The 25,881-nt window shown below is 39.1% G+C and overlaps 1 protein-coding gene across 1 annotated transcript in view; it reads left to right on the forward strand.

Annotated features, from left to right (window-relative positions):
- Positions 1-25,881, forward strand: part of tbc1d32 (TBC1 domain family, member 32) — a 102,421-nt gene that overhangs the window by 70,887 nt on the left and 5,653 nt on the right. Inside the window, exons 30-33 of the mRNA XM_049589643.1 lie at positions 1,444-1,559; positions 6,021-6,175; positions 7,447-7,587; positions 19,450-19,638. Of these exons, the coding sequence (XP_049445600.1) occupies positions 1,444-1,559; positions 6,021-6,175; positions 7,447-7,587; positions 19,450-19,638 (601 nt within the window). The remainder of the gene's footprint in view (positions 1-1,443; positions 1,560-6,020; positions 6,176-7,446; positions 7,588-19,449; positions 19,639-25,881) is intronic.

Consider the following 25,881-nt stretch of genomic DNA (forward strand, 5'->3'; position numbering starts at 1 on the left):
TCACCTGGGAACTCCAAAACTATACATTGACTCTCTGTTGCTTCACCAGTCTGCATTCCCTTATTGAAGCGGTGCATTAAAGCTCAATATAAACTATTCCGCCCGTCCCTGGTGTTGCTGTTGGGTCCAAACTCCACCCACTACATTTACATGATTTTTGATTGATTATTTTATTTCTTTGAGTGTCCTACCCTAGATGGAACCCAGCCCATATGGGCTTACAGGACACTAGACAACAACAACCAAGATGGCCACATGACCAGTCATAACACACAGTTCCACAAATTCAAAAAGACAATCCTGCATAGTATACCTAGTTTTTATAAACACAACTTTACATGTGTGAAAGAGTGTGTGCATGTTTTTGTGCGTGTATATCGTTTATGCATCCAGCCGCAGGTTTTGGTTTCAGGCCCTCAGAGTCACAGAGGACAGGAGCTCCAAATGTGCACCAAAGATGAAAAGCGGAAAAGCAACAATTTCTCCAGACAGACAGGAGATTGAAATAGAGAGCAACAATGAATGACCCTTGGAGCCCCTTTGTGGGCGATGTGAAGTCCACAGCCCCCAAAGGTGTGTCCTTCAGAGGCCCTGACAGCCACCTGTCCACACCTTTTTTTTAACATCAGAAACACATGCTGCTGTATACAGAGGAGTATTATTATTCCCTGCTGCTCGCACATTAGACCCCCACACCTGTCGAAGGTGTGTAAGGGTTCTCCTGCTGTTCCATTTTCACTCTAATGATGCCAGTGAGCGTCGTACTTGGTCTGGTCTTTATTTTCCCACAAGTAGGCCATCTGACATGCGTTAGTGTTCTCATGCTGCTCCTTTCTGTCCTTAATTACACCCCACTGCTTCATTACATAGCAGGTCTATAACTCTTGCTCGACGCCTCTCCTGAAGGGAGCTCGCCTGCTGAAAAGTTACGGAGCATGTTCAGAGACACTGAGTGCCACGTTACATTCTGTGTATCAACAGAAACACAGTGTGTGAGCGTTACCCACAGAGCAGTGTATCTTGTAGGATTAAAAGTTGTTAGACATGAATTTATAATTAATCCTTGACTTAGAAGTGTCAAAGCTGCAGAGTTAAATCTGACCAAATTGGACTTGTTGAATTCAGTTTTGATGAGTACTTCTGTGTATTTGCCTGAGGTCTTTGTCTTTGTTATTATATTTCCCATTGTGTTCTGTGTCATTTGGGTACAAGAGGGGATTATGGGAGTTCATACACACAAAAAAGCTCTATAGAATGAAAGTGTATCAAGTAACATTTCATAGAAAAAAGCTTTTTATTTATATTTCATATACAGAAAAACATACATGGTTTTTGTTGGAGTATAATTTAATGGTACACAGCTGCATTATACAGGAATTCCTCTTCAAAATATGCCTGATGACCAGAGACCTACATTATTCCTCTTCTGTCTCATGTCAACAGGTACGGCAGCTACCTCAAGCTACTGACAGAAGATGCTGTGAACGACCTGACGCTGCTAATGAAGCATATTAAGATCTTCTTGTCCACACAGAGAGTCAAAACTGCTTCAGACCTCAGTATCCTTTAGGTACTATTCCCCTCTGACATTTTTCCCATTTTCTTGGGCTATATTGTTTGCACAAATACATTAATAATGGCATCTGTGTTCAAAAATTTTGATTGGGGTCCCACCATAACCTACCATAACCATAACCTAATAACTGCCAACAAATGAAAGTCTTTCCCACATTTCTGGGACACAAATGTGTGAAACAATTTGGAAAGCCTTTTAAAGTCAGCCTCTTATAATAATAAGACATGACCAAAGACATTTTATTTTACTCCAGTGGAATACTTAAAATGTTCCAACATACAGGAAACTTTATGGGTGAACACCCTGAAACACCCCAAACAGGAGGATGCAAGTGTGACATTCATGTAGCATATATAACATAGATTGAATGTCATACCTCCATTGTATGCCTTTTAAACTGAGGGCTACTGTTTTAGAAGTGTACAGACAGTGTCCCTGTGGTCTTCCAGCCCCTTATCGAAGTCTTTTAACAGGCAGGCTGTCTGTTCCGTATTTAGTAAGTCCAGGTAGGTCCAGGTCCGTTGTGAAGCATGCTGCTTTAAGCTTTAAGCAACCCAGTGTCCACAGATGCTCCACAGTTAGTCCAACATCATTGTCCAACTTCAGGCTATAATTCCAAATAATTTTAATAACTGAAACTTACATTAAGCTTGCACAAGGAGAACCAAGAAATGTGCAATGTCTTTTTTTAATGTTTTTTAATGTCATGTTTTACACAGCTACTCCAGATACATGCACACACATTAACACAAACAAAAAGCTGTGCTGCCTTTACCCCACAATAATGCACTCACTCACATTGACACAAACTTTTATTTTCATTTTTTATGTAATATCTTTTCTGTCATCCAACAAAGGACGCAGTATTTATGTGCCTGTGTAGTGGCAGCAGTGTTAGATTGATAACTGCACCAGTCCCACTCGGAGAGACAACGAGAAACAGATAGTGTCCATCTCTGTCTGATCAACACAATACAGATAATCTTACTCCATCTGAGTCTCTGAACAGTTCAGCCTCCTTTTGTCCCAAATAGCAACTGATAGCCCTCCTCTCTCCTTCAGGAAGTTTCCTTTTGTATGTGGACAACTGAACATGAAAACACTGCTTGGAGATAAAGAGTCTCCACAAATATAAACCAGACTGACATTTTCCTTGTAATACTGAAACCACACTGGCATTTGAAGTAATGTGAACAAGTTGGTCGTGAAGATATTTTATGCTGAGTGATTAAATGGTAATTTAGCCATACACAGATTTAGGACAATGAATTGTAGACATACTTAGTTCCTGTAATTAAGCCAAAATACAGAAAACTGAGTGGTCCCTCGGTCAAAGTAAGGACTTGCAAAATTAGGCCCTGATTTTAGAGAGGAGGAGATTAATTCAAGCAATATTTTTAGTTTGACTGATGGTAGATCAAAATGCGTTTTTTCTTTTCCAGGCTCTGCTTTATTTATAATTCTTTATCATTCAAAATGATGTCTTGTCAGAGTGTACTACAAATAGATGAGGCTTGTCTGTCAATCAGTTTCAAAGAGCATGAAGTGGTATTTAACTGGATGTGGTTGTTAACAGAGGGCCAGCGAAGTGGTTTAACAAACCAACAGCATAAACACTGAAATGTGAGGACGTTGTAACCTGAATAATTTGTAAGTTTGTAAAGCACATTTTACATGTTCTTACATTAAATCCAGTAAAAGTTTTAAGGCCAAATTGCATATTCAATCTTGCTGTTACCATTCTACCCAAAAGTTAATGGTTTTCATATTCAAAAGCAGCAAATCAGCACAGAAAAAAACAGGAAGTGACCATAGCCTGAATTTGTTTTGAGAGTTGAGTTCAGCAGTTTATTTGCCTCTAGGAAGACCTCAATGAAATGATCAAATATTTAAATAAAACTGAGCTTGTAGCACCTAATAATGTATAATTTCCTGAAAATCTAATAGTGTCTGAAAATGTAATATGCCAAACTTTGCAATTAACTTGATCCAAACTGTATTAAAACCCAATCATGTAATAACTTTAACAGAAATGTAATAAAAAGCCCTGACTTATATTTCCGTTCATGTAATACCTTTTTACTTTAAGATCATTTTTTCTTAAAATTAAAATTCAATTTGAAATGCAGAACATTTTTTTTAAAGATATTTTTGGGGGCATTTTGCCTTTAATTGATAGGACAGATAAGTGTGAAGGGGGAGAGAGAGGGAGTGACATGCAGCAAAGGGCCACAGGCTAGAGTCGAACCCGGGCTGCTGCGGCTTATACATGGGGCACCTCCTCTTTCCTCTAAGCCACCAACGCCCCATGCAGAACCTTTTTTGAATGCAGAAAAATCATAAGCCCAAGAGGGGCAAAGGAGACACTTCATTCAACAAGGATCACTCTTGACTCAGATGAAAAAGAACATTTTATAGAGATTGAATCAACTGTTTTGTCTTCACTGCTCACTCGTGTAAAGTTAGCCATCTAAGATCCACTCTGATCTAATGGACGATCTTTGCACAACAACCAAGGGGTTAATTTCCCATTGTTTGTGATGTAGTTTAAAAGAATACTTCACCCACAATATGACCATTTATATATCACTTATTCATGCCATGTTACCTTGATTTTGTGAAACCTTTGCTTATCCTGCATGCCTCCATGGAAAACAGCAAACATTGATTTATTGATTAACTGGGGACTGTGTTTAACAACAGCAAAACTATATCAAAACATCCATTTACAAACTCTCACTCAACTCGTGCAGTATAATCCAAGTCTCATTTATCCAGTCATATGCTCACACATACATTTTCACTATAAAACCATAGTATTAGAGTTTGGCTATGAAGAGAGCAAAAGTAAGTTTCACCTCTACGTCAGCTTTTGTGAAAATGCATGTGTTTAGGAAGTAACGAGCATATGACTGGATGAATGAGACTTGGATTATACTGAACGAGTTGTGTGAGAGTTTGTGGTTTTGCTGCTTTTAAATGTGATCCCTGATCGATAAATAAATTAATATATTTGCTGTTTTTGTTGAGACATGCAAGAAAAAATAGGTTTTCTTCATGAAGTCAAGGTAATACGGTGTAACTAATTGAGTTGCAAATGGTCATTTTGTGGGTAAAGTATTCTGTTAATGCATTTTTGCCTGATAGCAATGTGCCACTTGCCATCTGAGGTAAATTTCAATTCTACATAAAGCCTAGATTTCACTTTTCCTACACTGACAGTATATTTCCAAGGAAAAAAAAGCATATTTTTCATGTTATTACATCATCCGTTAAAAGAATTACATTGTGAGTTGTGGCAAAAAAGACCCACCTGAAAGGTATTTTATTATCTGTAAAAGTGTTATTACAATATCTGTCAGGCAGTTTTATTGTCATATTACATTTCATTACATTTCTGATCAAGTTAAATGCATTTTTTCTTTTACAATTTCAGACAATATCACATTAGTGTACTAGAGCTTATATCCAGAGCCCGAATAAACCACTCTAGAAACTCCAGGTTTGAAACCTAAGAGTCTGATTGTGTTGTTGCCCTGGTGTTTTGAATCATGTTAGTTTTTATTCTTGCAATTGCTGGCATAATGTGGTGTTCACGACACAGAGCTGCCACATGGGAGACTTTGTAGTAAATGAATCATACTGGCTGAATTTCTCACAGGATTCACACTTGACTCCTCATACACTGAAATCACAAAGAAACCCACATTTTCTGACTTACCACTAGCCATGCAGATAGACGGAGAATGAGTCTGTTTTCATCTCATAAATTCACAAAATAACACTGCCCACAGAGAATTGGATCTTAGCAGTCTTAACTGTTGGAGGCTGTTTTTCTGCTATGAGATAATGGTCTGGTGTATCAGGGTTAATTGACTGTCAGAGCATTACTCGCTCTGTGGTTGACACTCCGCGGTGTCAGTTGACAGTAAAGTGGTATTAGCTTAACGCTTTATTTAACACAACATAAGGACTCAGTTTCTTGTGACACCTTGGCGCTATCTTTACAAATCCTTTTAGATAAACAAAGTCAATGAATTTCCACTTCTGATAGTATTTGTTTAACTAAATATGTTGTTTGAATTAATTCAACACCACCTGCTGTTGCCAGAAAATATCTGTCAAGTCAAATTAGATCTTTTTTTGCCACGCTGATGTACAGCTCATTAGTTAGAAATAAAATCACAGAGGCTGTTCCTTAATTCAGATTTAATTTACATGCAAAGTGGTACTTTTTCTTCATTAAAGCTATAACCATGTACCTTTCTGTGACACAAGTCTCATTTTAAGGTAAGATAAATACTGTATGTGTCATGTATATATGGCACAATATTTGTCAGTGGACCACTTTCATGTTGCAAAACTAATCTGAGGAGCTATGTTTGCTGCCTGTGATCTTTGTGTCTCTCCACCAGTCCTTTGGCTCTTTAACTCAGCCTTCCAGTCACTCTGCAGGACGGTTATCCAGGAAATGACTGGCTGGCCTCCACAGTGTTCCTCATCATGGCTGGAGATGTTAACCGGTCTCTAAATTTGCTTCTCAACCTGTCCTCTCTGCTTACCTCTGCATTCATCTGGCCAGCGAGGATACATTCCTCTGTGAGTATAACAGCATGCAAACATGACTACAATGCTGTGAATTCAAATGTACAATAGCCAGGATTTGAATATGCAGTAATTTAGCACTGCAGAAGCATATAATGGGAGCAAACCTGACAACCTTTGAAAGACCATGTTCCTTTTAAGTCATGCATCATCCTACAGTGCATTCTTCAGCATAAATGTATTGTCACCGTCTTGGTTTGTGAAGAGTTCAGTCATGGTGCTGCTGCTCAGGAGACAGTTTGAGATGCTTTTGAAAAAGGGAAAATAAGTAACTAAAACAGCTTTGTACATCTGCATGTAAGTGCGTAGGTGTTGTTCATGTGGCACTGTTTTTTTTATGCTGGATTCTGGGTTAACTTGTCCGTTTGAAAACCGCCTCCCAGCTGTTAACAGCTCTGACTTTGTCTCATTTAATCCCACCTTTTTCATGCACAGCACGTTGAGAATCACAGCAAGGAACACATGAATAAATGAAGATGATGATGAATCCTAACATTTTTCACATAATGACTTTCAGTCCGACTCTCCATTTTTTAACATGGTGAAAAACAAACAGGATGTTTTTTACTCGGCGGAAAAAAAGAAGAGGAGTATTAAAAGGAAGATGATTGAAAGAGATAAATGAGGGGAAATAGGAGATAAAAAAGAGTAAAAGGAATTCAGGTTCGGGGAGGAAGTCTAAAAAGAAGTCTGGTTTCAATCATTGTAAATTGCAGGGAAGAATCGAGTTGCTGAGATAAAGCTTTGCTGTCATTATTCCAACCTCTGTCATCTTGTTGACTCTCGTCAAAGTCAATACAGCTCAATTGGGCTCGTCTGAAAGTGTGTTACGTGCTCGCAGTGTGTTTGATGCAGATGCAGCCAATGAATTTCTCCACACAGCAGTTAGCCTCCATCTACTCCACGTCATCGATTTGGTCAATATCACAGGAAAAAGAAAGGGCACAAATGATTAAGAGGCAGCAGCGAGCTTAGGACTGAATGTGGGCAAGAACATACACAGTTAACACAGTTAACACACATACACACGCCTGTATGTGATCTCAAAGTCACATGCTGTTTCCATTTCTGTCAAAAAAAAGCAACTTTTCATCTCTGTCAGCACTGAATACAAAACAAGGAGCTTGTAATTGACGTTTCTTTTGTTTTTGTTTGAATATTCACCAGTAATGCAAGCAAAATTGCATATTCAGATATAAAGCTCTACTTTAGATGTGAAAATATTCTGAGACCAGAAGAGATTAATGAGATGTTTGTTGTGACAGGTCCATGTTCCTGTGGAAGTAGCTGAATCAGGAATCTCTCCAGTTTACTGGTGCACAGCTCACTACGTGGAGATGCTGCTGAAAGCTGAAGTTCCTCTGGTCCACTCCGCCTTCAGGATGTCTGGTTTCACTCCGTCACAGGTAGGATCTGTAGAAAAGGAGACAAGTGCTTCACTTAAAGCCAACAGATGAAAGGTTGTCTCAAGATTAAGACTCATCTTGATTTTTGACGGTTTTTAAGTTTACGTTTGAATTTATTTTCGTATCGCTCTGACTTTTTTGAGGATTGCAAATGGTTGGTAAAGTTTTCCAAGGGAAGTTAAGCTCAAGACTTCTTAATTGTGAACTTATTTGGGAGGAAATATTCATTAAGAAGCAATATGGCATGTTTTAATAACAGTATGCCCTTGAATCGCAACCATGAACTACATTCAGCCGTGCACTTCTTCATTACATGTACAGATAATTTGCCAGCATCCCATTAAAAAGGAATTCACCTTGGATAGTGAAGGTGAGGCATCAGAGTCTGACCATGTAGAAGTCCATGCAGAGTCACATGAGAACTGTGGGCAGCTGTGGTTAAGGAGGAAGAGCAGGTTGTCTGCTAATTGGAAGATTGGTGGTTCGATCTGCAGCCTCTCCAGTCCACATGTTGAAGGTCAATATACTGAACCCCATCGGTGTGTGAGCATAAGTCAATGTTTAACTAAGTAATACATGGCACCATTTATGGTAGCCTCATTCACCAGTGTATGAATGTGTGTGTGAAAGGGTGAATGTGACAGGTAGTGTAAAAGTGCTTTGAGTGGTGGCGAGCCTCGAAATGCACGGCATAAGTGCAAGTCAATTTACTGTTTACTATCAAAAGAAATCCATTTTGTCAGGCTTCAGTTAATGCATCCCCACACAACCAGTGCTTCAGACCAATCAGTGTGAGGAGGTATGGGCAGCTTATGGTTTTTGTGTGTGTGATGATGACTCAGAGACAACAATGGCTGCTCCTAAAGAGGTTTGTACAGATGCTGCAACAGCATCAGTTACATCAGAATAGGATGTACTAGGATAGGTGATGGACTAGTTGTAATAACTATCATAATAAAAATAATAATAATAACTCTTAGTATAGCACCTTTCTAAAATCAACAGTTTACAAAGTGTTTTAAATACAAGAAACAGAAGGAAAAAAAATCAAAAGGTATACGATCAAGACCAGAACAAAACCTTGAAAACAATTGTTTGCTGAGAAATTCTAAAAAATAGGAGTAAAGGGTATTATGAGAGAAATGCAATAAAGGAACAAAGACACCTCTGTGATATGATATGGAGCGAACTTTCTCAGACAGGTCATTCAAAAGTACACTAGCCCTAATAGAGAACACAGTCACCTTTAGTCTTGAGCCTGGACCGCTGAGCAGCCAAAGGAGCCTTGCCTGAGGATCTAAGGCTGCGTTCTGGCTCATAGAGAGTTAGAGGTCAGCAATATAGCCAGGGGCTATGCCTTTCTGTGCTTTAAAAGTTATCAATGAAATCTTAAAATCAATTCTGAATCTCACTGGTAGCCAGTGCAGGTGTAGTAAGACTGGGGTAATATGGTCTCTACTTTTCGTGCCAGTTAAAATTCTATCTGAAGCACTTTAAACAAGTTGGAGATGAGAGATTGATTTTTGACTGAGGCAGGTATAGAGAGAGTTGCAATAGTCTTGACGAGACGAAACAAAAACATGAATTACCTTCTCTAAATCAGCATGAGATAAAAATGATTCGATTTTTTGATAAATTTCTGAGTTGACGAAAGCAGGACTGCACAGCTGTCTTTATCTGCCCTTTGAAAGTCAGGACACTGTCAAAAATCACTCCTAGGTTTTTGGCCACAGGCTTTATATTAGAAGATCATGTGCCTCAAGAAGACTGTTCCAGTTTTGCTATCACTGAACTGAAGTTTTAGGACATCCAACATTTACTGTCCTTGAGACAGTTTTTGAGACTATGACACCAGTTGGGATCATTGTATCTTAAGGGAAACTACTTTTTATGTGGATTTCCAGTCAGTCCAGTGTTGATGTTAAATGTAGTTGACTGAAGCAAAAAACCTCAGTGCGTGCTTGCGTATTGACAACAAAAACCAAGTTGGCAGTTGCAAAATCTGTTGTTCTTCCTATATCCAATAATGTTAAAGTGACGTAGTTGGAGGCAAGGAAGAACTGAAAGCCCTTTCAGCTTGGATCGGTATGTTAGTTGGGGGAGCGTGCTCTAGAATCCACTCAAAAAACAGAACTACCTTGTTCTCTTTGCTTGTATTGCAAACTGGCTACCTTTCAAACAGAAAAAGTGGCATCCCAAAATATCAGAGCAGAGGATGCTATGGACGAGGACATATTTTTTTAGTGTTTTGGCCTGACTCAGATATTCAGCCGTATTTATTCGAACCACCATAGAGCTGAATATAAACAGGCTGAGGCTGTAGCTGCAGTCCTGCAAGAGGATATGACCAGCGGGACCCCACCAGAACCTGAGCTGCAGAGAGCAGCTCTTGTATTTGTCCGAAGAGAGCCACTGTGGTAATGTAAGCTGCCAAGTGCAAAAGAAAGGGTGCGCAGGACTATGCATGAAAGTTCTACTCCTCTCTTAAAAACTTGGGCATTTTAGTATTGTCCATCATTTTTCCAACCTAGATAAACCTGACTGCTTTCTAATGGAAGTTGCACACCCCACGCTCCAGCGCAAGGCAGTTCTAAATTTGTTCACAGTGGACTAACAAAGAAAATATTGATGAATCCCAGATTTTGTTTGTAGGCACGATTTAAGCCCAAATTTGTCAGTCAGGAGAGACAGTGGAGTGAAGTAAATATAACATTTAATACAGAATATGAGTGTACAGATTAACAGATAATTTGTGCTGATTAAGATTCAACAGAAGTCTTTGGCGCTTGGACACCAAAGGGAGATATTTTGTTTATGAGGGACATCTGAGCAGCAGCAAGATGAATCCCCCCATGGAGTTCAGACTAGGTGGTGATGGTAGGTGGAGGGCACGCATGATGGCAGCAAGAAAGAACTGTATCAACAATGAGGAGCACTAAGATGATAGGCTGACAAAGAAGGTGTGATCTGTGATCTGATGACTCAATTGGTCTACCCAGACAATGTCACCTAGAGATAGTGAGTGAGCATATGTGCAAGGAGTGAATGGCAGGGTAAGAAAGAAACTTACAGCCTGAGAATAAAAAGTATTGTCTTCCTGACTGAACTTTCGCCAGAGCTTCATTTGTGAATGAGACCCAATTAGAGACAAAAGATCAGAGAACCCCTGGATGAAATCTTGGTTTAGGGTTTCTGTAGTCTAGGACACAAAGCAAGTTAGCCGTACCATATACTCGGAAGCTCAGTGATTAAAAAGTGCGGAAAGGGAATATTTTATGATATTTGGGTAAATCACCCTGATTAGATAGCCTGGTTTGATGGACATGAATAAAACTAGAGGGTGTCAACAATGGAATAAAATCACGTAGATTCAACCAATTTTCAGTAATCACTAAACAAATTGAAATTGGAAGAGTTGATAAAATTGTGGCAGATAGACGACTTGTTTAAAGGAGATGTAACATTCAAAAGTCAAACAAGGTCGGAGGTGGGAATGTAGGATCTGCTTCTTACCTGAAAGTGAAGTGCAGACAATTGCTAAAAGAAGGTTCATCTAATCATCTGCCAAGTATTATTTTGAAAGTGCTTGATTTTTTCCAAACAGTTTCCAAAAAACAGTTCTTTAGACAGTTCTGTGTAGCAAACCATCTGGTGTGTCAGGTTAAGGATTCGGAGGCCTGAGAGAAATATTATTTTTTTGGAGTCATAGGGAATGCTTTTTTGTCATTGTGTTTGTTGTTGTCATTCTGTGAAAGTTAAAGAAAATGTCATTTATGAGTCACACATTTAAAGTTCAACTCTACAATATAGAACATGCTGGATAAGAGTCCAGGCCTGGAGATATCTACATGCCCATACTGACTCAGAGTCACAGGGCTGACAACAGGAAGTCAGCCTAATATGACAAAGATCATCAGATTTACATTAAACTAGCATTGAGTCTACACTTGAACTTAATTAGTGTGTGTCTTTAGTGCCATATCGTGGACGCAGGAAGTGGTATACAATTTGTAACAGGTCATTTCCAGCACCAAGCACTCAAAGCAGGAAACATATCTAAATTCTGCATGCAGTGTCCAACTTTGACATTGCCGCATTGACTGGCATCCGGCCAGCACCCCTGACCTGCGCAAATGTGCGAGGGCCTGTTCATCACTCCTTGCAGCTTTAATTAAATTTTTTTCTCGGCATTTCCCCAAAAATTCAACTCCAGCTCAGTGGCTGTCACTGTAAGTGCCAGCTGGAAGTTTGGTTCTTCTACTTAATTTATCACGTCATGTGTGTGTGTCAGATAATTATTGCTGGGGTTGACTTTCAAACGCTGCAAGTTTAGCACAACAGATGTATTTTTTATTTGCTCAATATTGATTAATTTGACAAATAGTGATATTCAGACGGAATTAAATGGAGTGAATATACATTCTTAGAAAACACTCACAGAAAGTCAGACTGATGGAGCTTTGAAGTGACAATAATTTCTGTCTATCCAGCAGACAGTTGGTTTAAATCAGATATTTATATTTTACTTTTTCTGTCTCTGTTTTCTAATTTCCATTTTCTGAGCCTCTTAGATCAGTAAAGGACAGTCATGACTACTGATGGAAGAAATAAAAGGAATTGAATGTTGATTTGCTCAGTTTAATTCAAAATATACTGCATTATTCGACAACACCAAAAAGAGCTCATTTTGTTTTGTCACTTTTGTTGAATATTTTATTAATGATGTCAATAAGAGACCCAAAACAGGCTTTAAAGCCTTTATAACCACACTTGCCCTGGAAGTGACTTCCCTTTTTATCCTGCTTTGACTTCACTTGACTTTAAAATACCAAAATGAGGTTTTGACATTGAGTCTTTTTCCTTCTTTTTTTTTTGACAGAGCAGTTGAAAAGTTAGATCTTTGCTCCTCGGCACCTGATTCTTTTGACACAGACTTTCTCTCCCACAAACAACGAGGCAGAAAAAAGGTTTTTCACCTTGAATCCTCTTACGTTTGATCCTGTCTTCTGTGTGTTGGCGGTTGACAGTTGAGGCTCACATAATATACGGCAGCAGGGGCGCTTATAAGACTCACCGCATTTGCATCAAAGATCTGAACTCGCCGTCTCTAGGGTGGAGTAAAACGTTAACATTCAGCTCATCTCTTTGCTCTTCAAGGCGATAATGGGCACCTGTTCTTCAGTCAGAAATGGAAATGTCTATTGCAAAAGTTTGAGCTTTGAAAAACCTGACAAAGCAGCAGTGATAAATGAAGCATTATACACCTCTGACATTCCTACAGTAGAGGTTGTGTATGAATGTGTGTGGACGCAGGCCTCAGTCAGAATCCTTCCACAGAATGTGTAAGCATTTGAAACTGTCAGACTGCCTTGAGAGCAGGAGTATGTGTGAGATAGGAAGAGACTTTTAAACAGTAATTGTCTATAAAGAGAGCAGTGAGCTATGGCAGGTAAAGGATAAATAAGCTGAATCATGGGGGGAAACTTGAGTGTTGTGGTTTATGTGTCCTAAATAAGAAACAGTGTGTGTTCACAGGCCCAACACTGTAACAAGAGCCCAATGGATTAAAAATTCTTAACGTCGCTTTAAGGTCATTGTAGTTCAAAAGGTAGTTTTTAATCTTGTCACACATAAAATTCATCCACTTTATGAGGTTACAGCTGCAATAAACTATTATCTTCATTATCAGTTAATCTGCTGCCTGTGTTCTCTTTTAATCTCATCAGCTGCAGTTTCTCAGTGTCCAAGATGATTTTTTTAAATGTCTTGCTTGAAAATTTAGTGCAACTTTAAGCATCAATACATCATGTTGTCAATAGCTACAAAACAGGGCTTCGTAAACTGATCTTTCGCTACTGAACACAGACTGGCCAATCATAATGTAGCATCAGGCCAGCTCAGACCAGAGTCTGACAATAGCACAGCTGTGCTCCATTGACTCTAATGCAATTGTTTCAGATTTCCTTCATTTTCAGGCTGGTGTTGTGAATTTGGAGCTAAATGTTGTGCCTGGGGCACGTTGTGTATTAATGATACTCCTTACCTGGAGACGTTGGAAAAAGATATACGTTTCTTCCCTGTTCCAAAACCAAAATCAAACCCTGAAAAGTGTAGGGTTAGCTAGCTAGCTACTGAAGATATAGCCTACTGAATGTGTACACATGCTGCTTTTGCTTTTTAATGATTATAACAGTGAGAGACCGACCCTGCTTTACAGGAACCAGTGAAGGGAAGCAGGGAAACTTTGCTGATATTCAACCAGCTGTGTGTCATCACAGTGTGCAGGTGAACATTGTTTGACTTCCCCTGGAGTCCCTGCCCATTCGGTGGCAGAGCTCCGTGTGCTGGCAGCAGCATGGAAGCAAAGCCAAACACTGTTCATCTGCGCACACTGTGATGCCACACAGCTGGTTCAATATTGGCAAAGTTTCCCTTTATATTCATTGTCTTCTGTGTCTATCAGCAGTGATGTGGTGGTTCACTTTTACACTGTGATCTGTAGCCTATAGTTCAGCTTTAGCTTCTAACTATCTTTGTCTTTTTAACTTGTTGTTGCTCCTGAGTCAGTTTGACATCCTGGATATAGCCTTCAAACACAGACTGTAGACCCCTCTGTCTGCTTCTCTCTGGAATCACTGTTTCATTTTTCCAAAAATATGATAATATTTCTTCAACAGGGGCAGTTATTTACAGTGTGGACTCCATGTTTACTCTGTTGGACCATCACAAAGGGGCGTGGCTTAGCAAAGGGTCAATTGGAAATATCAAGACATGAATATGACATGAAAATATTTTTCCAATATCATTGTATGTTGCAATATATCAAAAGTATTCGCTATTTCAAATATATTCAAAAGTAGAAAAGTTCACTCAGTAAAGTGCAGATTGCAGTCAGTCTAGACAATTCTGTTCCAGGAGCATGTTTCAGAAGCTAATTTTAAAAAAAAATGTTTGTTGTCTATTTTTGATGTAGCCTGCCACATTGTACAGAGCAGGTCGAGTTCTCCTGCTAGAAGGCACCATAAGCTATGTGAAATATAGATACGATGCAATTGTGAGGATGAATGTATTTTTAATAACTAAATTCCAGCCCAGTCTTTAATCCATGTCATTGATAGCTGGAGCTTTAATGGTAACTTTGTCTGTAGGCTACAGCACAACAAAGTAGGGAATAACAACAATAAATACAATTAAAACAGACAAAAAAGAAACCATATTAGAGTCAGGGTAGAAGCACAAATATCACAGAGAAATGACCAAATGCTTCTGAAACGCTCCTGTAGTATGACGCCATGCGGCAACCAGAACAGAACAGGGTTGCAGCCGAACTGTGGTGAAGCTTCTTTACATTCAAGATGGCAGTGAAGAAACAAAAATGGGGATTTATTCATTTTATATTACGCCTAACTTTAGTGGATCATAACATTATGGGTGTGGAATTAATCTGCAGATGCTCCGGGCCAAAATTAAAACCAATCCCTAATGTGGATGTCAGTGTTTGAACCATGATGAAGGACAAAATGTGGCCTGCAACAGACAGTAAGATTTGTTGTTTTCAGCTGAGCTAATTTCTGGAAAACTTGCGGGCTCTACTGGCCAGTTAAGAGCAGTGAGGAATCAGCATACATTGATAAAATAAAACATATAAAACAGTCAACAAAATATGTTTCTCAATAATTGTGACTCACCACAACCACAGGAGGTCATTGAGCATACAGTCATATACATGCACGAAGAATATTAGGCTGATAGGTCCAGTAGTTTTTGAGATTAGCTGCAGACAGACAGATACACACACTCACATACACATGCAGACATACACATACACTCACACACAACCAAATGCATTATCCCCTAGGCTTACGCTTGGCTTAGATAATCATATATTATTAATTTATTGTTCAGTGCAAAGAAATGTGTTCTACACTGCAGAAACTTCAATAACTTTGATAACTTAACATTATATGATCGTATCACCAAAAAATTAAACTGAAGGTCTGTGAACAGTAACACTAAATTTTCACTCATCTCTGCTGCAGAAAATTTAGTCTTCCACACACAGATATATTTCTGTGAGCCGGGCGATGTGACCTGACCTCCTCAGATTAATAATAGCTCTGAAAGCCTGTTAATGGCAGTAGAAAAATGAAGGAATACTGTGAGAATACAGTCACACTCACCTTTGCACCCACAACACTAATAACAGGAAAGCACATTTTGCCACGCTCAGAGAAAGAGCTGCTCTTGGAAGGACCTTGAAGGGATTTATAGTCATGGAAAGTACTGTACTCTATATGTACTTGTTTTTCTGCCCGAGGGTGTAAAAACAAAGGACAGCATGGATCCAGTCGTTTCCTGTTTTTATTACAACACACAAATTAGGATGTCAGTATTTTCATTAGAGTGTAGCTGAGGAGGGGGCGATAATAATCTAATATGTTTATGGAGCGTAAGTGGAGCTTGTTTGTATGCTTGAGCAGACTTGTGTCGTTAGTGAGCACAGTGGCTAATTATTGGCATGACAATTATAAAACACAGTGAGTGCACTGTTTGTTGTCTGTTTGGAAAAACTGGGGTGTGAACCTTTGTCAGACTCAAAGCTACTGATTGTAGTCGAGTCCTAGTCAGGAGGAGCAGAGATCAACCAAAAAGAGGTTGGATTCTTAGGACCATGGCACTTTTATCACATATTGCTTCCTGCGAGGATGTGCACTCAGAGTAAATATATGGTTTTCAGCCAGCTCTCTTTTTAGAAGCAATTCTAATGGCATCTCTCCAGGTATGTTAATGTTGGTTCCCCACTTTGGTTCAGACTGAAATATCCCAACAGCTATTTAACTGATTGTAATGAAATTTTGTACATACATTCATGCTCCCCAGAGGATGAATCCCCCTGACTTTGGTGATCTTCTGACTTTTCTTGTAAAACCACCATGAGGTTCACAATTGTGGTTTTTCGGGAATCGTTTCAACAGCTATTAGATAAATTATCCATTAGTGCGCAAACTCATGTCCCTGTCAGGATGAATTGTAATATCTTTAGTGACCCTCTTACTTTTCATCTAGTGCCAACATCAGGTCAAGTGTTGTACTCATCTAATACTTTTCAATACATCGCTCAATATTATCATTGCTACTTAGCAAATGCTAGTAAGTAACATGCTAAACTACAATAGTGAACTAAACAAATATTATACCTGCTTAACCAACGTGTAAGCCCGAAGATATACTTGATTTTAACTGCACTTGTGTGTATGATGACTGCCTTGAATATGTGCATCCATTTGGAGCATTGGTTGTGCACATCCTCGGAAACTGATGCCACGTGCATGCAAGATGCAATACACACATGAACAGTAGAGGCAGTGTGACATACACACCCGCCATTGTCACAACGTGCTTAATTTTGGGGCCTTACATACCATCTGTGATGACGCCGCTGTGGCTGTTTCTGCTGTGATCTCAGAATTAACAATATAGCAACATGCTTATGTGCTGCCATGTTTGTTGTTTCCATCCTGCAAATCCAGAAGTTCTATACAGTCAGAGTTCTCTGGTGTGCTCTCTAACAAAATCTGCCATTGACACCCATAGCCCATAGGGCAAATATGTGAACAGTTCCATTCGCAATGCCGCCACTTGTCAGTCAGCCAGTATATCTCCACCTTAGGGTGGGCATGTTACAGTAGCATGATGACGTTAGCCTTTAGTTCAAAGTGTAACTGTGCTTAACTACAGCCTCACGGAGCTGCTAGCATGGCTGAAAACCTTTTTATTTATTTATTTTCATTCAACATTTTGCTTGTTTTCACAAAAATGTGTTACTCTGTGCTTTCTGCGGCAATACTCAGCAACTTCTTTTGTGACTGACTGGCAGTACTGTTGGCCCTGTACACTACTACTACTACTACTACTGTTTTTTTAAGTTGTGATATAAGTCAGAAAGATTGGAGAGGCTTTTCTAACTTCAAGCTTTTGCACAAATTGGAAATTGTATACATCTACTGACTTGTTTATTATCAGTTGGAGAAATCACACTGTGATTGAGTGCGGAACAAGAGGACCGTAACTGCTTGAGATGCAAGTTCTGTAAATCATTTCGCTGTAGATACTGTAGTGTTTTGTGTTGTGTTCACTAAGGACAGGTGGAAACCTCCCGCTGAGCCACTGCATTCATATCACTGATCTGAACTCAGTCATCAGCTGGAGAAATAACACATTAGCATGCATCTGCTTGTCTCTTTGTCCCCTAATCCCACCTCAATATTCAACACTGCTGTGAGTTATTATTTTTCACTCTCAAAGCAAACATGTTCCAGAAAGATTCATTTAGTAAAGCTGATAAAGCTGAGTCAGCGGGTGAAGTTACTATAGACTCAGGACATATAGAACAGAGCAGAGCGTGATCATACAGCTGTATACGAGTTTGGATATTTAAACCATTCTTTAAGGAGGCAGGCGGGTTAAAAATAAAGTCTGATCCATAATCTTAGTCATGTAAATGTGAAGATAAATGGGTACAATTTACATGGACTCTATCTTCTTAGACATACTTTTTTGTCATGTTTCCATGGAAACAACACTTCTAAAAAGCATAGTACAAATGAGACATTCATGTCTTTGGGGTCCTTTGTGGAATATATAATTCAAAAACTCATCAGTCTATGAAGGTTTTTTTCTTCTTGCATATATTTCACATTCAGGTCGGTATCAACCATCACATGCAAGACCTACTCATTTCAGACAGATTTGTTCTTATGTGATACGCACAAGTGATTTAACAGAATTTGTGTCATCTATTGATTTCCCTGCACTGAGGGTCCTCACAGGGAAAAAACAGCAAAAGCTCTTGTCTTATTGTAACTAGATTGTTGTATCTCATACATTTTGGGGGCCACTGGAGAAATTCTGTTTGGTTTAAAATACAGCAGCAACGGCTTTTATGTTGAACCACACATCCACCTGTTCTGAAATACAGGACCCATTTCAAGGTTCTGCCGAGCTTGGTTAAAGCCTTTACAAATCAGCCTTCATCTTTTTGTGAACTTTCAGCCCTGTTGTCTGCTGGCAAAACTCTTAGTTCTCTGACTGAGTTTTGTTTTTCTGGTCATCTCCTGGTCAAGATTTAAAAGCCAGGGGTGACTAAGCTTTTGCAGGGTGGTTTCAGGGCTTTGGAAAAGCTCTCCAATTACCTCAGCAGCGTGTCTGTATTTTAAATGATGTTTAAACACCTATTGATAATCTGCAGTGTTAAGTCTCTGTATAATTATGGCTCTGATTATTGAGTTCTGGGTTTTTAAACTAGGAAGGTGCCATTCAAATAAACAGTCCTTATTTTTTTCTCATTTGCACAAACTTGTCTTCTATATTCTTCCCAGCCTGTGCTTTTTTCCTGTTGTTGGTTCATAATTTAGTAGTTCAACACTCTTACTTGTATTTTATCATGTTTATGTTGCATGCAATTTTTTGTTTTATTTTACGTAAATGTAAAAACTAGCACAAACATAAACTTCTATAAATGAATACTTTAGTATATTATTTCCCTCAAACGATAAAGTATATTAAAGAGAGCTCTGAAGGTTGATGAGACTGAGAGAGAGACATTTTATATTTGACATATTTGATTTATTATAGAGAGAAGAATAATTGTCTGAAACATGATTCATTAGTTGTCAGAAGCATCAAGTCGATCGTTCAAATTACAGTATAATTGGGGTCTTTTTCACCTATATTAAATGTTAACCACTAAGACCTGGGCATGGAGGACTTTGTAATATTCTCCTGACAGTTTTATTCTCAGTAACAGTGATATTCAGCAATGTGATCCTGGAGACCACGACTCGACTGTCTTTCTTCCCACAGATGTGCCTCCACTGGTTGACTCAGTGTTTCTGGAACTATCTGGACTGGACAGAAATCTGCCACTACGTTACCACCTGTGTGGTGATGGGTCCTGACTACCAGGTGTACATGTGCGTAGCCATATTCAAACATCTGCAGCCAGACATCCTACAGCGCACACAGTCCCAGGAGCTGCAGGTCTTCCTCAAGGTGAGATGCTACTGTGTATTTTACAGCCAGAACATCCTGTAAAACTGTGCTAAAAACTCAGGTGAAGGTAACCTTGTATAGTGGTGTTGTGGAAACACAAATATTTTTTTAAGATAGGGCTGCAGCTAACTTTTAGTTTTGTGACATGTATTTATTTTGAATTAATCCTTTTATCTATTAAATGACAAAAAATAGAAAAAAAAACGGCCATTCTATTATCACAGACACTAAGGCAGCGTCTTTAATGTCTAGTTTTATCCATAGACTATTTAAAATAATGTAGCCACTGCGATGTCACCCACTCCCATTTTAAAGTCTCGAATTTAGCATTTTGGCCATCGCCATCTTGGATTTTTGGATCGAGAAGTGATCGCATTTGGACAAGAGGATGGCACTAACCCTAATGCTTGGTTTTCACGGTGCAATGTTTGTATCCATCCAACACCTGAGAGGGTTTTTTAGTATAACCAAACAAGACATTTTTGGGTAACCAAAATGTTACAATTAACTTCCATAAACTGAAAACACACTTAAATAGCAACAGCTTGAGTAACTTTAAGTTTTAATAAAATGTAAAAAGGTGAGTTATTTAAAAATTCATCCCCAAAGCAATTACTGAACGGGGAAATTAGCTATTGAGACCAAAACCATTTTACCAGGCTGTAAATATTTCTGCTGTAATGTTGGGCATTTGGGATTGACTCGCTAGCCTCAAGTGGCCATTAGAGGAACTGCAGTTTTGGCACTTTGCATTAGCTTATTTTTTTTAGCCCCACAACAAAGGTTGGTCCTCACATTGGAGAAACTGTAAACAGGGTTATTTGATATTTTTGCTCATATAGATCACTGAAACAATCACTCATTTATCAAAATACAGTGATGCTTACTAATTTTCTATCAGTCAACTAATTAACTATTGAACTACACAGTGTAATGCATGAGTCTGTGATACAGTGTTGTGACTGTCACATATGCATGTGTGGCCAGAGAGAGTATCTTACTCTTCGATGTAGTCTTTGTTTTCCTGTGTAATCTCATCGTTGCAGAGTAAGGGGCCATACACATGCTCCGTCTTTAGCCGCACCACGCTCTTTATAAGTGTGTGGGCCTATTGTGCGTGAGACAGATGTAAAGCTTTGACAGCTCTGCATCAAAATTATCAACTTTCCCATATTTACCACAGACTGATGTCTATGGAAGACGGGAAAGATATTTGTCAGCTGTGATTGGTTCTTCCTCGTCACATGATATGCCATGCGCTGCTGCTGCATTCCAAAAGTTGAACTCAGTTTATCTCAGGGTACAGCCGTCACTCTGCCGTTTGAGTGTGCCTGTCATGTGTCCACATTGAAAACAATGAATTTGAGCGTGCAAAAATGGCAGCATGTGTACAGTCCCTAAGGCAGCTTCTTTTTACAAAGTCTGCACTCAGATCACTCATGTTTGCGTTATAATGCTTTATTAAAAATCAAGGCTTTCTTTGGAAGAAGCACCCCCTTATTGCAGTTTAATAAATTAGGAATACTTCATTATTTGGGCTCATAAATTGTCTGGATTTAATATGAGAATTCTTATGCAGTTGCTGCTGTAAGACCTCGACTGAATTGTTGAGCTCCCCTTTTATATTCAGCAGTCATCCATGATTCACATCCATAATGAATAAAAAATCTACTTTTAGAATTTGCTCACAAACCTCCCTGTATAGTGTGTTTTGCAGGAAATATACCATGAAAAGAAGCCTGGAAGTGAACACATTTTATTGAAATAAGTTCTGCTCTGTGAATTGAATGAACGCTGAATCGAAGAGTGACCCTAAAGATTTCACCAAAGGTCTAAATTTACAGTCTCCGAGACATGTAGTTCTACCAATATCCAGAGCAACATTAAACAGCAGCACTGTGATTGAGGCATGGCTTGACATGAAGCACTCATCGTCATTACTCATTAAGCATTTCAGTCCGTCTTGTCTCCGACTGATAGCTGTGGTGTTAACATCGCCATGAGCCGCCGCTGACAGTTTTTGTGAATAAAAGATCAGTTATGGAGGCTTTATCTGAGGAAGCTCTTCTAATGAGCTGTAGCATCAGATATTGCTACAAGAGACGGCTTTGAGACAGTGTGTGTTTGTGTGTCTGGATGTTTGTGTGTGTGTGTGTGTGAGAGATAGAGAGAGAAAGAGGTGGGGGGAGGGGGCTTACACAATCCTCGTCCTGGGCTGAACTGTTGAAAGTTTTAGACATGCCGATTTGCGTCCAACGGCCTTATCTTTCCTCTTCTCTGTCTCTCTCTGTGGGAACAATGTGAAGGAATTATTTTACTCAGACAGATGTGGTATTAGAGGATTTTTTGAAATATTCACACAGACGCACACACACACTTGCACCCTCTAAACTTATCCTGTCTCACCAGGGGGTATATCTATATTTCATCTAAATTAAAATTTGAAAAGGCAAATGACTTGTTACAATCGTTTTGAGTCTAGCTGGTGCTTAACTGCAGTGGAGCTGAAGTGGTGAGAGGAAAAGGAGACAGAAAGAGACAGAGGTTATATAGCTGCCATTGATTCTAGGCGACATGACACCACAAACCAAAAGAAAGACATGCATGAAGCCTTCATACTGTAGATATGATTAGGTTTAATCAGGGCTCTTTACTTATATTTGTATTCTTTTTCTGATGTTTGTCAGATAATTTCAGATGAAAGGGAATGACAGTTTATGCTAACTTAACTGTTAAAAGTCCCTTTCCACTCAAAAATGTGTTTTTCTTCTGATTATGTCCCCTGAAATGTCTGACCCTGACTACTGACTTGTAGCTGTGCATAGTTTGTCACTAGGGAGGTGTTTTCACATTCCTCTACTGAGGGGGGTGATGTTGTCTGTGCACTTCCCAAAAAAGTTAGATTCAAACATACGCAGGGCAAGTTAGATTCGGGTTGAATTCAAATGTCCGGACCTTGCCACACTTGCAGACTTGCGTACTTCCCCCGGAACTCTGGGAGTGCTGAGGATAGTCCAAATCCACCATTCAACCAGTCCACAAGGGGCAGCAGGCGGACTTCCAGAGAGTCCACTTGGGGTGCAGAATTCACCAGACTTAAGTGATTTAATAACCCACAATTCATTGCAATATGGACAGGATGTTGAGGGGTTTTTTAATTGCTGAAAAAAAGAAAAAAAAATATGTGTAATGTGTAAAATAGTTTTTTGATAGTTAGGCCTATTAAATGCTAATTAACGTGTGTAGGCCAGAAATAATATTCAGCCTGTGCCTGCGCAAACTTTACATGATGATATTGCGAACAACTGACATCCACTAGAGTTCAGTCCGCAAGTTGTTTGTGTTCAGTCTAGGTACATCACTAGTATGAAACTCAGTTGATGTTTGATACAGGAAACACATCGACATGGGAACAACTTCAACACAACACCAGTAAAGAGACCTGAAACCTCCAGCACAGTGAGGACTTGTCAGTACAGAGAGATAAGTTAGCATTAGCATGATGAAAGTGTTGACAGCAAACATGGTAGAGTGTGCAGTTTTTGGATATAAACTGAACGGTTGTGAGCACACTGTAACATTGTAGCAGTATTGTAAACAACATAAACAAATAAAAGATGCTAACTATACTTACCATACTGATACGTCTGCCGGCCGCTAATTTTTGTCGCACAACAGACAAACAATGAGAGCAGAGTACATAACACCATTTACACAAAAAATGCTCACGATATTTACACACATAAGAGGCAAGAGACTGTCTGCCACTTTCAGTCTGTATCTACATTGTTTTGGTGTGAGTTACTTTGTTGTGAACAGTTTCATATATGAAGTATTTCCTTTCTACTGAACTACACCTGTCAACTGTATAACCTAGCAGAGGGCAGCATGTATCGACTGTTGGCACAGCTAGGTAACATTACAGCTCAACCAAGAAGGACCCCATTTGTGTTCATATCTTGGGCTGTCACAAGCACGAGCCTCTCGTCCATGAGTAGATGCACTCTTCCTTCTGTAGGGTAATGTGGTTGGCAGGTGTAGTTTGACAAAAGAAAATACTTCTGACGTGAAACTGCTCACAACAAGGTGAGATGTGGATTATCTTGAGTAAGTTCAGTGCCATCTAGTTCAATTATATTTGAGAGAAAGCAGACATTTCTATGGCCAATATCTGTAACACAGGGTAACTAACACCAAAACAATCTAGACTGATAAATGGCACTACAGGTAAGAGGTAAATTATGTATTTTTGATTTTGGGGTGAACTGTCCATTCAGTATCTTTCTTCTTGAGCTGGACAAAACTGTGAAAACTGTAAATTTACAAAAAAGCAATATATTGATGTTGAAATCTGAAGACAACACATTCATTGGAGCTTTATGTTGTGCACCATTCCCTTGTCTTGTAAGTCAATATTTTTCTATCATTGCTCATAGCAGCTTTATTTCAGAACAATAACTTCTGTACTCTGTAAAAATACAGTAATCCATTATTTTAAATGTCTAGCCAAAAAAAAGGACTGAGTCAGCCTGCTATTAAGAGGCACTTACTCTAATATGTTATTTTAAATAACCAGTGAAACTCTTTAATGTTTTAAGAAATATTCCTATTAATTTCACCTTCTATGCAGATCCAGCCTCATTGGATATTAATACCACTCATCTGTCATGTGAGGACAGGCTTAAGACAACGTAGAAATCTTTGGTAATTAATGCATTAATTAGCGTACCTAATGATCTCATAAGTGCTAATGGTTAATGTATCTTGAAGATTATGGGGAACATTAAGCAGCTCCTGTCACCTGTTCAGCATGAAAATGTCCAACTGAACATCACAGTATATTTTGTTCTAAACTTAAGGGATCCACATTAGTCGGGCTCTAATTCTTACACACTCAACGTCCTTGCATCTTCCTTTTTTCGCCCCACTTAATTCTCCCAGAGAAAATAACAGACCAAAAATACTCTCCCCAGTGATTTCCACTGCTTATCTCTACTCTCCTTCACGGGTTTAACTGTGTCAGCAGCCGTTTCCCGGTGCGATAAATGAACAGGCGAAGCAACTTTTAGTTTTGATGTTTCTTCAGGATTAATCTCACTCTGCAAAAACCCTGGCTCAAATGAAGAATCTGACACGTGGGAGACTTTTTATACTTACTGTAGTGTAGCACTGTTATGGTTTGACAAGAAGAAGAATGGCGGTACATGAAGCATCCGGCTGGGTGTGCAGGACTTTCACACAAACAAAATATGGATTTAATAGACTTAGAGATATGTAGCTGGTACTGCTGACAATAAACCTACACGTTATTAACTTCAGTATATCAAACAAGTCTAGAGTGTGACCTCTAATTCATAATACCTTTTAATTAAACTGAGATTTTTCTCTTTTCTCCCTGAAGTGTGTTTTATGTAGTGATACATGGTTTGCTGGAATAATTACAGGAGCAGAGTCCTCCATCAGACTGAAAACTCATTTCTCCCTGACGTTACTTACTCCCTTCTGAACGATCACCCCTCTGTAGTCGCTCTATTTGCTCCTATTAAATAATAAAAACCTAGCGCTCCATTTGCTCTTAATCTATTTCTTTTTTTTCTTTTTTTTTGCACTTCACTCCTTTTTTAACACGCACAATATTACTTTATTAAGGACACCAAGATCCTTAAGTCTTTGTTGATTTAAGACAGTCGTGAGATGATTTCTGGGGTAGTACATCAGGAAAAAAACTAAATTTGGGTGCACGAAATAATATGATTTCTGACTTTTCCTCTAATCTTTGCTTCTTTGTGATGTGCTGTATAGTTTTACCTGTTCTGGACAACAACAATTATTCAAACAAAACAGTCAAAGCAGGCAAAATCTTTGGTTAACTTCTCGCAACTCACTGCCATTTGCCCTTTGACACAGGGCCACAAGTAGACATTTCTTCATCTCAAGCAAAAAGTAGTTGGAGACCGCAGATCTAAGAGACTGAGGCATTTTTACATTCATGGCTTGTGCCTTCCATTGACTATAAAAAAAATGGACGCAGCTACAGTGACGTCACCCACTGATTTATGGACTCCTGTTTCGAAGCCTAAAGTTCATAATTTTGGCCATCTTGTTTTTTGGACGAGAGGGTGGAGCTATGGAGGATGGAGTGGAGTGACTCATGGACTGTGGTTATACCGCAGAGACAGCCTGTCACTCAAAATGGCCATGCACTTATATATGTCTTATTTTTAGCCTTAATTAGATGTGAAT

Source organism: Epinephelus fuscoguttatus, linkage group LG11, assembly GCF_011397635.1.
Source record: "Epinephelus fuscoguttatus linkage group LG11, E.fuscoguttatus.final_Chr_v1".
Classification (NCBI taxonomy): Eukaryota; Metazoa; Chordata; class Actinopteri; order Perciformes; family Serranidae; genus Epinephelus; species Epinephelus fuscoguttatus.